The sequence below is a fragment of the Podarcis bocagei genome (genome assembly GCF_964188305.1).
Source record: "Podarcis bocagei genome assembly, chromosome: 14".
Lineage (NCBI taxonomy): Eukaryota > Metazoa > Chordata > Lepidosauria > Squamata > Lacertidae > Podarcis > Podarcis bocagei.
This window is the reverse complement of record NC_138139.1, coordinates 48,963,376-48,976,898: the sequence shown is the minus strand read 5'-3', so window position 1 is coordinate 48,976,898 and position 13,523 is coordinate 48,963,376. Positions and strand designations below refer to the sequence as shown.

At 48.3% G+C, this 13,523-nt stretch overlaps 1 protein-coding gene across 3 annotated transcripts in view; it reads right to left on the bottom strand.

The window, feature by feature from the left end:
* CACNA1H (calcium voltage-gated channel subunit alpha1 H) overlaps window positions 1–13,523 on the bottom strand; it is a 398,455-nt gene that overhangs the window by 35,503 nt on the left and 349,429 nt on the right. For 2 of the 3 annotated variants that reach the window (XM_081169320.1, XM_081169322.1), the window contains exons 22-25: window positions 5,236–5,362; window positions 3,662–3,787; window positions 3,088–3,177; window positions 1,307–1,520 (exon numbers count right to left, since the gene is read on the bottom strand). In XM_081169320.1, coding sequence (XP_081025446.1) covers window positions 1,307–1,520; window positions 3,088–3,177; window positions 3,662–3,787; window positions 5,236–5,362 — 557 coding nt within the window. The remainder of the gene's footprint in view (window positions 1–1,306; window positions 1,521–3,087; window positions 3,178–3,661; window positions 3,788–5,235; window positions 5,363–13,523) is intronic. The other variant, XM_081169321.1, reaches the window with a different exon arrangement.

Genomic DNA, 13,523 nt, shown 5'->3' with positions numbered 1-13,523 from the left:
TTAAAAAAAGTACCGTAGGAAATCCCATCGATGGGCCTTAAATAACGTTGGTGATGCTTTAAGTCCCAGGGTTAGGGGCAACAGGACACCGTTGGGAATCAGAAATGAGGCAAGAGAGAGAGAGAGACGTGTGGCTGGGGAACCCACTGGAGATTTGGGTGGGTGCGTCCAATGTACAGGTGAAACTCGAAAAATTAGAATATCATGGAAAAGTTCCTTTCTTTCACTAATTCAACTTCAAAGGTGAAACTAATATATGAGATTGACTCATGACATGCAAAGCGAGATATGTCAAGCCTTGATTTGTGATCAATGCAATGATCATGGTGTGCAGCTGATGAAAACCCCAAATTAACAATCTCAGAAAATGAGAATATTCAAGGAAATCAGCAAAACGAGGATTGCAAATCGAGCAAGATTGGACCTCTGAGAAGTAGAAGCATATCTCACTTTGCATGTCATGAGCCGATCTCATAGATTAGTTTCACCTTTTAAGTTGAATTCCTGAAATAAAGGAACTTTTCCATGATATTCTAATTTTTCGAGTTTCGCCTGTAGCATCCTTAACCGTGCCTGAAGGAACCTGCCAGTAACTTAACCCAGAGTTGAGGTTCATGTCCTCAGAATTCATACATGGGAAGGCAACTTGGACCTCCTCTGTGGATTTCGTTTATCAAAGATCTTCTTATCCCTGATCATCTAGCTCAGTACTGACTAGCAGCAGCTCCCCAAGGTCTCAGCTAGGAGTCTTTCCCAGCCCAGTTTCTGAAGATTGAAATCGAGACCCTCTGTATGCGAGGCACGTGTTTCACACTGAACTATGTCCTTTCCCTTAACAATAAAGTAAGATTCTAGACCTCATTGTTCTGAATGAAGGGGTAGTTCATAGGTAGCCTGCCATACACTACTGGTTCATCTAGGTCATTGAGGTCTACACCAGCTCCCCACAACCTGTTGGCCACCCAGGCACTGCCGGACTACAATTCCCATCATCCTCGACCACTGGCCATGCGGGCTGCTGCTGGTGGGAGTTGTAGTCCCTGTTTGCGGTCCTGGATATTTGGGTAAGCCGTGCTGAGTTTGCAATAGGAGCCAATGGAAGGGGAATGGTGGAAAGGTCAACTCTGACTCTTAAAGCATCTCCCAAAAAAATGGAATGGGAAGGAAAAAAGAGAGAGTGCGCGTCTTCTTCCGTCCCGTTGTCAAACCAAAGCAAACCAAAAAAGGAATCCGGGGGCAAAAGATATCTTGCTTTGGAAGCAGGCAAGGCTCAGAAAGATTGTGATTTGTACCGCTGTCTACCGACCAGACATGTATATCGCCTTACTCCTGCGCTTTTTCTCCAGCCTCCGGAGCCTCTTCTCCTCGCGCCGCCTGGCCTCTTCCGCTTCCTGGTGCTGCCGGCACTTGTGGAAGTTCTCCACCACCACCCCGACGAACATGTTGAGCACGAAGAAGCTGACGATGAGGAGGAAGGAGATGAAGTAGAGGAGCATCCAAGGGTTGTGGTTCTGGCTGGGCTGGCGGCGGAGGTGGGAAGGAAGCAGGGAGACAGAGAGAGACAGAGAGCAAGGTGGGATGAGCACGAGAAGGTTCAATGGAGCCCACCATCAGGGAAGCGTATGGTATAAGGCAGTGTTTCTCTAACTCGATGGAGTTGGACTACAATGCCCATCATCCCTGATCATTGCTCCTGTTAGGCAGGGATGATGGGAGTTATAGTCCACCCAAGTTTAAGAAACACTAGCATAAGGCCACACCACACATTTATTGCCAAATGATTCTTTTTATTGAGTTTCAATTTTTTAAAACAAATTAACAACAGATCAATTCAAATTTAAAACAAATTTACAAGTTGACTTCCCGCCTCCCCTTTCACTATGTTTCTTTTCTTCCCCTCCTTGACTCCTCCTTTCCCCTAATTTCTGTTCCACTACTTAAAATAATTTAACATTTTGTTGTTCATTTCCCACCCTTTCTCAGTTTCCATGGGCTGTGCATGTTTCAGTTCCTGCTTAGACTTTTGTTGAGCTAAAACATTTCCCCAGTTATTCAAGCAGAGTTACTCTTCCTTTATCTATCCACATCGTAATGTTAAATCATATTTCTTCCAATGCATCTTATTCATCTTGCCTTTATGATTTCACAGTGCTCTAATAAGCAATGGCAAATGTATCCTCTTCTTTTACCCTAGCATTCTATTCAGACTACATTCTATTCAGAGAGAGGAGCTACCCAGCTTTGAGATAGTAACTAGGCAATCAGAAGGGAGGGAGCAGCTGGGTGATACATCAATTGAGTGTGTGTGTGTGTGTATCATGCTTGCAACATGACACTGTAATAAAAAGACTATAAATCTACTGAATGCTTGTTAATTCTTATTGGGAAGCTACCAGAAGGGAGAAGGGAACTCCCATACTTGACAGGACCTGAGTGGTCTTTTTCTCCACCTGTGAGTCCCAGCCTCTTGCTTTTATAGGGTCTGATTGGGGCATCCAGGACTGCTTGACAAGGAAAGGGCAGGTTTAAAGTGCTCTTAAATACTGCATACGCCGATAGGATTTTAATAGCAAAAAATTGGAAAAGTGACTTAATCCCCACAAAAATCGACTGGTGAGCGAAGATGATAGAATACCTAGAACTTGCGAAAATGGCTGGGAGAATAAGAGGAAACTCAAACCAGAAAGTCAGTAAAGACTGGACAATATTCCAAGGACATCTCAAAAAGTACTGTGATAATGCAAATCTCCTGACAGATTTAGACTGAACCTTGAATTACAAGGAAACTATGAAAGCAAAATTTTCTCTTGATAAGTAACGGAAAAAATAAGGAAGTGCGTATAGAATAATAAGGTGTAAAAAGTACAATGAGGTGAAGCCAAAGTATGTGTAATGTTAGATGATATGTGGTTAGTTAGTGTCTATGGTTTGTTTATGGTGTTTTCTGTTTTGTTTATGTTTTGTAATAAAGAAATTTTCAAACAACAACAACAACAAACTGCATATGGCAAGCATGAAAGGATGGCTATTCAAAGGCCTTTAAATTTCTCCCCCAATAACAGTGTTATTACGATCTTTAGCTTCTACCTGCTGGTCGATGCCAACTGCATCCAGTCCGTCATACATGATGTTCACCCAGCCGTCTTTGGAGGAGAGGACGAACAAGGACATTAGGGCCTGTGGAAGAAAGGGAGACAAACCCTCTGTTTATGTGGTGGTAGGCACCTATAGGCTAGTGCTAGTGATGTCCTCAATCACAGATCACCAGGGCAGGTTTTTGTTTTTGTTTTAAAAAAAGAAGTGTCCTGAAATTATTTATTCTCTCCCCTGCCACCGTGGCATAGGACAGTGTATATGCATAGCAATGCATATAAGGCACTTTAAATATATACAGGTTGGGGACCTTGAAGCATAAGGAGAAAGAATAAGACTCTCCCTAGTGGTGCAGCAATAAAACTGCCAGCACATTTGCAAAGCTAAGCAGGGTCCGGTATGGTTTCAAATTGGATGGGGGACCAGGTGTTGAGATACCTGCATTGGTGTCCTTTCTAATTCTACATTTCTATGATGAGTATTGAGAGTCAACACTATGTTTGGTTAACAAGATGTGTACAGGCGGAAGGCAATTCTCCATTTGCATGGTCTCCTCTCTTCTCCTTACCTGCCCCAAGTTGTCGAAGTTGTACTTCCGCCGGACCCACCTGTAGTGGGCGTTTCTGCAGTCGGCCTTGGTGGAGATGTTTCGGATGTCCAACCCCTCACAATGGTAGAATTTGCCTTTAAACAGCTGGGTTGGGGAGGACAAATACAAACAAAAACCAGGGAGAGAGAGAGAACATGAGCCTTGCTTTATATTTTTATGAATGTGCAGTTTATAAATTCATAAGTAAGAAAAATAACCCGGGGTCACGAAAGCTGAGTGGTGAGCAGTAGATTTGGTACGAAGAAAATCCTTCACACAGGATGAAATTAATTTGGCTGAGTAAATGTACCAGTCCTCAAGCCTGCATATTTACCAAGAGCAATGACTCCTTGTTCCTGAGAGATCAGAACAAGGCAGAGCCCCAAGAACAAGGCGTTTCACAGTAGAAAAAGAAGCCACAACTCCCAATATAGGGAATATTGGTCAGTTTTGGTTTCTCTCAATTTTTCTCCCCTCCCCACTCCCATCTTAAGTTCAGGTTAGGGCAGGGGAGAGCTGACAGAGTTAACAGGGGCTGCAGAAAGCGAGAGAAGTGCTGGTGGACTTCACGTTTCCTCCCACATTTTGATTTTTGCATAGCACACATACACACACACTCTCTCTCTCTCTCTCACAATTCAGGATATATTGCCAGGTCAAAAATTATGAAACTGTTATGATATGGACTTCAAACCAGTTTTGGACAATATATCCAAAAGCTTTAGTTCAGGTATATAAATATCTTAAAGAAAATTGTTTCAGTTTCACCCCATTTCTCATGTTTCCAGTCAAGTTACAGGGAACCAGACAGAGGGCCTTCTTGGTTGTGGCACCCACCCTGTGGAACACCCTCCCTTCAGATGTGAAGGAAATAAGCAGCTATCCTATCTTTAAAAGACATCTGAAGGCAGCCCTGTTCAGGGAAGCTTTTAATATTTAATCCTGTACTGTTTTTAACATTTGATTGGGAGCTGCCCAGAGTGGCTGGGGGAACTCAGCCAGATGGGCGGGGTATAAATAATAATAAATTATTATTATTATTATTATTATTATTATTATTATTATTATTATTATTATTATGTTCAGATCTCCACATTTTTGTGTTAGGTGTTCTTTTTTTAACAAACATCCTCATAACCCTTGCCCCAATTTTTATGCACATTTTCCTGAAAGTATACATTTTTTTTTTTGCATGCAATCTGCCTAATATACACCTTTTTTAATTTGCAAACATTTTCCCCTAACATCATGCATTTTTGGACGCTGTTTTCACCAGCACATGCATCTGCATGCAGATTTGCACACGCTCTTGGGCTGAAGATCAGCGTTGCAAAATTCAGAGGAGTGCACGCTTCGAAGGACAGCCACACGTTGGTTCAACGGTTGTTTCAGGAAGTGAAAATGGATTAAGTTTGCATTTAAATCTGAGTTTCCTCCACACCCCTAGCTCTAGATGACTTAAGTTGCTGGGGCAAGCTGGCTGCTGGAGTGGAAGAGAGCTGGAAAGTCTTTGCTAGGGGTCTGCTGAGCCAACGAGAGAGGAAAACTATTACCTGCACTCCTAAGATGCCGAAGATGATGAAGAAGGCACAGCAGATCAGCACGATGTTGCCGATAGGCCTGAGAGAGGATATCAGTGTCTCCACGACAAGCTTCAGTCCCGGTGCCCTGCTGATGACTCTGGCAAGAAGATTACCAATGTCAAATATATATAGTCTATAGATATATATAGATATAGTTTTTAACATATCATTTCCAACATTCAAATAACATAACTTCTTATCTTATACAATATTTTTGACTTTCGTCTTTATTTTTGACTTTTCCTTCTTTATCACTTATTCTGCATTTCTTAATTTCTCTATCACTCTTAATTATCATTAACTAATAATTGTCCTCATAGTCTTTCTTATAATATTTCAAATAGTCCTTACAAAACTTCTTGCAGTCCTACAAGGGTAATCTGTTCATTACTATTACTTTTCAAATAGTTCATATATTCACTCCAGTCTTCTAAGAATCTCTGGTCCCGCAGGTTTTGAATCCTTCCAGTTAATTTATCTAATTCTGCGCAGTCCATCAATTTCATCCTCCATTCTTCTTTCGTCGGTAATTCTCCTTGCTTCCATTTTTGTGCCAATACTATTCTTGCTGCCGTCATTGCATATAAAAACAACTTACAGTCTTGTCTATTCATATCATCTCCTACAATGCCACAAATTTAGACAAATTCATGGAGCTTAAAATATACTAATGACTACGGGACATGAAGGTCATTTTCTTCCTCCACCGTCTGAGACATCCAGTGAAGCTGAATGTAAGGACGGACCAAAGAAAGGACTTATTCAATGCAGGACGCAGTTAGACTGTGGAACTCACTGCCACAAGAGGCAGGGTGGCCACCAACCCAGACGGCTTTGAAAGTGGGTTAGACAAATTAATGGGAGAATTAACGGCTACTAGTCATGGTGGTTCTGTTCAGAGGCACTGATGCTTCTGAAGACCAGTTGCTGGAAACTACAGGACGCGCGAATTGCTCTTATGCTCAGATCCTGCTCACAGGTTTCCCTTTGGGGCATCTGGCTGGCCACTGTGAGAACAAATTGCTGGACTAAATAGGCCGCTGGCCTCATCCAGCAGGTTTTTTATTACTAGGGTCTGCTGCCCCTTCTTTGCGTTGCTTGCCAACCCTGTCTATGCCCCTCCACCCATGCTTTATTCAAACCTCTGCTCTTGTTCAAAACCAGGCACCCCCCAAACTCGGCCCTCCAGATGTTTTGGGACTACAGTTCCCATCATCCCTGACCACTGGTCCTGTTAGCTAGGGATGATGGGAGTTGTAGTCCCAAAACATCTGGAGGGCCGAGTTTGGGGGTGCCTGTTCAAAACCACCATTTGAAAACCTGCCTTCTCTTTTGCTTCCTTCCCCTGTTGTGACTTCATGGAAATCCAGGATTGTGATGAGGCACTACAAATCTTCTAAGGGGAGCTGCGTGACGACAACCTTACATTTTATGTATATAGGAAGAAATAGTATTTTATGATTTGTAGCATCTGGTGTTTTTTGTTTTGTTTGTTAGGTTCTCCCTGTCCCTCTTTTACTTAAATACTGTGGTTCAGTTTCCTGAGAATTCAGATGGATGCCAACCACCTGAACCAAAGACAGACAGATGCCAATCAACTTTAACTCACCACCTCTCTGATCTTTTGGAATATGAAAAAGGTTCCTTCTCTCCCCAAACATGCACCATCTGAAATTAAGACCTTTATGCCTTTATCCCCCCAAAACCAGGTGAATTAAAGGAAATTTTCCATTCCTTTTCACCACTTTCACCTTAAATCTGCATTTAAAGCACTACAAGATGAACTGCATCCAAGAGTATTAAAAGAACTGGCAGATGTGATCTCAGAACCACTGGCAGTCATCTTTGAGAATTCCTGGAGAACAGGCGAAGTCCCGGCAGACTGGAGGAGGGCAAATGTTGTCCCTATTTTCAAAAAGGGGAAAAGAGAGGACCCAAATAATTACCGCCCAGTCAGTCTGACATCAATACCAGGGAAGATTCTGGAGCAGATCATTAAGCAAACAGTCTGTGAGCACCTAGAAATGCTGTGATCACCAATAGTCAGCATGGATTTCTGAAAAATAAGTCATGTCAGACTAACCTGATCTCGTTTTTTGACAGAATTACAAGCCTGGTAGATGAAGGGAACGCAGTGGATGTAGCCTACCTTGATTTCAGCAAGGCATTTGACAAGGTGTCCCATGATATTCTTGTAAAGAAACTGGTAAAATGTGGTCTTGACTATGCTACCACTCAGTGGATTTGTAACTGGATGACTGACCGAACCCAAAGAGTGCTCATCAATGGTTCCTCTTCATCCTGGAGAAGAGTGACTAGTGGGGTGCCACAGGGTTCTGTCTTGGGCCCGGTCTTATTCAACATCTTTATCAATGACTTGGATGATGGACTCAAGGGCATCCTGATCAAATTTGCAGATGACACCAAACTGGGAGGGGTGGCTAACACCCCTGAGGACAGGATCACACTTCAAAACGACCTTGACAGATTAGAGAACTGGGCAAAAACAAACAAGATGAATTTTAACAGGGAGAAATGTAAAGTATTGCACTTGGGCAAAAAAAATGAGAGGCACAAATACAAGATGGGTGACACCTGGTATTATGTAGTGGGTTGACATAGCAGCCGGCACAGCGATTTCTTCAAGTAGCTCTTTATTAAGACAAGCTGGAATAGAACTGACTGTGAACAGCTCAGCCGGCCTGTATTTATAGGCAGCCGGCTGTCAACATTGTAACCACAACAGCTCAGAGTTCCCGCCTAAACTAACTGCCGCGGACCTGAGTGAAAACTATCTACAGACCTGAGTGAAAACTATATACAGTATCCCCCTGTTGGCCCAGGGTGAAACTACACTACATAACACCCCTCCCCACCGAGATAAGGCGTTAGTAACAATCGTAATGGTTTCCTTATATACAGCACTACGCGTAATGGTTCAATTAGGCACAAAAGCATATCGGTTACATTTCCCATACTTAGACCAACAGTGATACCTGTCCAACAACGTAGTCCTTTAAATGAGTTGGGCGCTTGGAAACTCTGCCAGACCGCCGGGGACTGGTAGCCAAGTCCGGAGGGCCACACAGTTCTCGCTGAGGCTGTGGTGCGACCCTAGGTGGCGTTGGAACCAACTCCCCTGGATCCGCTGCTGTGGGTGGAGCCTCCGCAAGTGGAGTGGTCTGAGTCTGTTCTGAGACGGCTTGGTTCGGCTCCACGCTGGCAGTTTGCGAGGGAGGTGTAGGTGGGGCCTCGCCATCTGTACGTGTCTCTTCTGGAGCCGCAAGCGCAGTTGGGGGCACCTCGGTAGTGTCTAAGTCGCCAACCCTGCGCCTAAGCTGGTCTATGTGCCGTCGCCACAAACGTCCGTCTTCGAGTGCCACCTGGTACGAGCGAGGTCCAGTGACTCCCACTACTGTGGCTGGCACCCAAGGAATGTCCCCCACATAGTTCTGGGCAAAGACCTGGTTTCCTGGGACAAATGACCGTGGTGCGTTGGCACAGCCTGGGGGTTCAGCCACGGCAAAGTCTGGGTGTAGCCGGTCGAGCGGTGACCTGAGGCGGCGGCCCATAAGCAGTTCAGCAGGACTCCTCCCTGTGGCCGCATGAGGAGTGATGTGCTGCACGAACAAGTATTCGGCGACCCGCTCATGCCAGTCTCCCCGGTCCAGGCGCGCCAGTGCCTCTTTTGTCGAGCGCACCATTCTTTCCGCTTGCCCGTTGCTGGATGGATGAAAAGGTGCCGTTAGGGCATGGCGGATGCCCAGTCCCAAAAGATACCGCTCAAACGTGCCTGACGTGAACTGCGGTCCGTTGTCAGAGACAAGGACATCAGGACACCCATGCGTTGCAAACAGGCCTCGCAGCACCCGGATGACAGCTTCGGTAGTGGTGGAGGGCATCAGGGCGACCTCCAGCCATTTGGAATAGGCGTCCACCACTACCATAAAGGTCCGGCCGTGAAAGGGGCCAGCCAGATCGATGTGCACCCTCGACCAGGGTGTCTTTGGCGTCTCCCAGGTGTGTCCCTTAGCTGCCGGTGGTGCAGGCCTCGACTCTTGGCACGCTTGACAGGCGGATACCCAGGCAGTGATGGCATCGTCCATATTAGGCCACCAGACGTAACATCGAGCCAACGCCTTCATTTTGACAATTCCCGGGTGGCCAACGTGCAGAGCCTCCAGGACGCGCTGACGGAGTCCCTGGGGAATCACGACGCGGTCTCCCCACAGCAGACAGATGAGCTGAGAGTTCATGTTGTCTGGTTGCGAAGGGCTGGAACTCCGATGCAAAAGGCCCTTGTGGCCACCCCCTCCACACCCAGTTGAGCAACCGGCTGATGGTGCGATCCTGGGCAGACGCGGAGGCCACAGTGGCAGCCGATACAGGCGCTGCCGGAAGATCCTCAATCAGAAGGAGCGATGAAGCTGGAGCCGGGTCTTCCACAAATGCTGGAAGAGGGCAACGGCTGAGGGCGTCGGCATGGCCCATCGATTTCCCCGGGCGATGGATGAGCTGGTAGTGGTAGGCAGCCAGGAAAACAGTCCATCGCAGCATGCGTGGTGAGAGGACCGGTGGAGTTGGACGATCACCGGCGAGGAGGCCCAGGAGTGGCTTGTGGTCAGTGATGAGATCAAAAGTCCTGCCATAGAGGTATTCATGGAACCTCTTCACTCCAGCCACAAGTGCCAATGCCTCCTTGTCGAGCTGGCTGTAATTCCGTTCCGCCGGAGATAGTGTCCTGGAAAAGTAGGCGAGCGGTGCTTCTCTTCCATCTGGAAAACGGTGACTAAGGACAGCACCGATGCCAAAAGGTGAGGCGTCGCAGGCAAGGACCAGCGGTCTGGATTCACTGTACTGTACCAGCACACTGTCTGAAGAAAGGAGAGCCTTGACCGCGTTGAAGGCCGCCGTCTCTCGATGACCCCAGGCCCAAGGCGTCTTAGTGCTAAGGAGTCGGTGAAGAGGCTCAGCCACTGTGGCTTTGTGGGGCAGGAACATGTTATAAAAGTTCAGCAGCCCCAGGAATGCCTGCAACTCCGTTTTGTCCTTCGGGGTGGGGGCCTGCTGGATAGCGCGGATCTTGGATGTGGTTGGATGAAGGCCGGAGGCATCGATAAGATAGCCCAGGAACTCTACCTGTGGAACGGCAATCAGGCACTTCTCCCTCTTTACCTTGAGCCCGGCCTCCTGGAACCTGGTCAGCACGGCACGGAGGCGCTCGAACAGCTGCTGGTGTGATTCTGCAGACACCAAGACGTCATCAAAATATGGTACCATGCCCGGAAGGCCTTGCAGGAGACGCTCCATAAGGCTTTGGAAGATGCCAGGAGCCACACTCACCCCGAACTGCAACCGGCGGCAACGGAATGCCCCCCGGTGGGTGACGATCGTCTGGGCTTCAGCAGTGGCATCATCGACTGGCAGTTGTTGATAGGCTTGGGCAAGGTCCAGCTTAGCGATAAGATAGCCCAGGAACTCTACCTGTGGAACGGCAATCAGGCACTTCTCCCTCTTTACCTTGAGCCCGGCCTCCTGGAACCTGGTCAGCACGGCACGGAGGCGCTCGAACAGCTGCTGGTGTGATTCTGCAGACACCAAGACGTCATCAAAATATGGTACCACGCCCGGAAGGCCTTGCAGGAGACGCTCCATAAGGCTTTGGAAGATGCCAGGAGCCACACTCACCCCGAACTGCAACCGGCGGCAACGGAATGCCCCCCGGTGGGTGACGATCGTCTGGGCTTCAGCAGTGGCATCATCGACTGGCAGTTGTTGATAGGCTTGGGCAAGGTCCAGCTTAGCGAAGACCTTACCCTCACCCAGGGAATGCAGCAGGTGTTGGACAACAGGAACCGGATAAGCGTGCTGCTGAAGTGCCTTGTTGATTGTGCACTTGTAGTCAGCGCAGATTCTCACCGACCCATCTGGCTTGACAGGCGTGACGATGGGGGTTTCCCACTTTGCGTGGTCAACGGGCTCCAAAACTCCTTGGGCGATCAGTTTGTCCAGTTGTTCGTCCACCTTAGCCTTGAGAGCAAAGGGAACCCGGCGTGGCTTAAGCTTGATGGGGGCGACTTGTGGATCAAGGCTAAAGGAGATGGGCGTACCAGTATATTGTCCCAAGGTGCCGTCAAAAACCTCGGCAAAGTCTTTGACCAGACCCTCAGTCTCTGCGTTAGAGATGCAGTTGATGCCGGTGACTTCCAGGCCGAGGGCATCAAACCAGTCTAGCCCTAGGAGGCTTGGCCGCTGACCTTCGACCACCACCAACCGGAGCAGGCCCGAAAAATCCTTGAAGGCGATCCGGAACCGGCCAACGCCTACCACGGGAATGTCGTTTCCCTGGTAGTCTCTCAGGTGTACGTGGTGAGAGTCGAGTTGCCTTTTGGATACTCTGGGTACCAGTCTTTTGATGGTGCTCCATGACACGGCGGACAGGGCAGACCCGGTGTCGATCTCCATGTCACATGGAGCTCCTTCAATGAGCACCGTGACGTTCAGCTTGCGTCGCGTAGACGAGTCGGTTTGGCCAATCGTGGTTCCAGACGGGCAGCGGCAGTTGGTGAGAGCGAAACAACTTTCCTTGGCAGACTGGAGTGAAGACTTGAACTTGCGAGTCGATGAAGGGGGGGTGTCAGACGGAGCCGATCGGCAGACCTTAGCAATGTGGCCCCTTCTGGAACACCTCCTACAGATGGCGTCTCTGAATCGACACTTGGCACGGGAATGGTCGCCTCCGCAGCCAGCACATTCCGGTTGGCCCTTGTTGGAGCTTCCGGCGCTCCCGCTTTGTCTGGTGCACGTCATCGTCTTCACTGGAGGATGCCTCATCACTGCTGGCCTCTTCATGATGCACCGGAACTGGCCCCCTAGCAAGACGCGGGCTGCTGGACTTGCGGATCTCCTGGGCGGAGCGTTCAGCAGCTTCTGAGGCCACAGCCTCCTCAATGGCTTTCTGTAGCGTGAGGTCTGGCTTGGCTAGGAGACGCCGTTGCAGATGGATGTCCCGGACTCTGCAGACGATTCGATCCATCAGGGCATCGTCTAAGTCTCGGAACTCACAGTGCATTGCAGCCTGTCGCAGGGCGGTGGCGTAGTTGTTGATTGACTCCCCCTCTGCCTGGTTCCGGTGGTAGAATGCATGGCGGGCAGCAATCTTGGACGGCTTTGGTGCGTAGTGGTTGCGGAGCTTCTCTTGGATCGTGTCCCATGGTGTTGCCTGGACTGCTTCAGGCGCAACCAATGCTCGGGCCGTCTCAAACACCTCAGGCCCACAGAGGCTGAGAAATAGGCCCCGCTTCCGATCCACTGATACTGCTGTCAGCTCGTTGGCTTGGAGGTAGCAGTCGAACCGAGCGAGGTAGGAGTCCCATGACTCAGAGGCTGGCGCAAACGGCGGTAGAGGCACAAGTGAAGCCATGATTCCGATGCCGGCGTGAAGGGCGATGGATGGAACACAGTGCTCTAGCCAGAACAGTCAGCTCTGAATTGGTTCTGCCCAGTGATTTCGCTCAGTGATTTCGCTCTGTGATTTCGCTCTGTGATTCAGCTCAGTTCAGAGGCTGGCCGCATCTGGCTGTGCTCTGATGTCCATCCATCCCATCCTCGTCGCCAGTATTATGTAGTGGGTTGACATAGCAGCCGGCACAGCGATTTCTTCAAGTAGCTCTTTATTAAGACAAGCTGGAATAGAACTGACTGTGAACAGCTCAGCCGGCCTGTATTTATAGGCAGCCGGCTGTCAACATTGTAACCACAACAGCTCAGAGTTCCCGCCTAAACTAACTGCCGCGGACCTGAGTGAAAACTATCTACAGACCTGAGTGAAAACTATATACAGTATCCCCCTGTTGGCCCAGGGTGAAACTACACCACATAACACCTGGCTTGAGAGCAGTACATGTGAAAAGGATCTAGGAGTCTTGGTTGACAACAAACTTGACATGAGCCAACAGTGTGACACGGCAGCTAAAAAAGCCAATGCAATTCTGGGCTGCATCAATAGGAGTATAGCATCTAGATCAAGGGAAGTAATAGTGCCACTGTATTCTGCTCTGGTCAGACCACACCTGGAGTACTGTGTCCAGTTCTGCGCACCACAATTAAAGAAGGACACTGACAAACTGGAACGTGTCCAGAGGAGGGCAACCAAAATGGTCAAAGGCCTGGAAACGATGCCTTATGAGGAACGGTTAAGGGAGCTGGGCATGTTTAGCCTGGAGAAGAGGAGGTTAAGGGGTGATATGATAGCCATG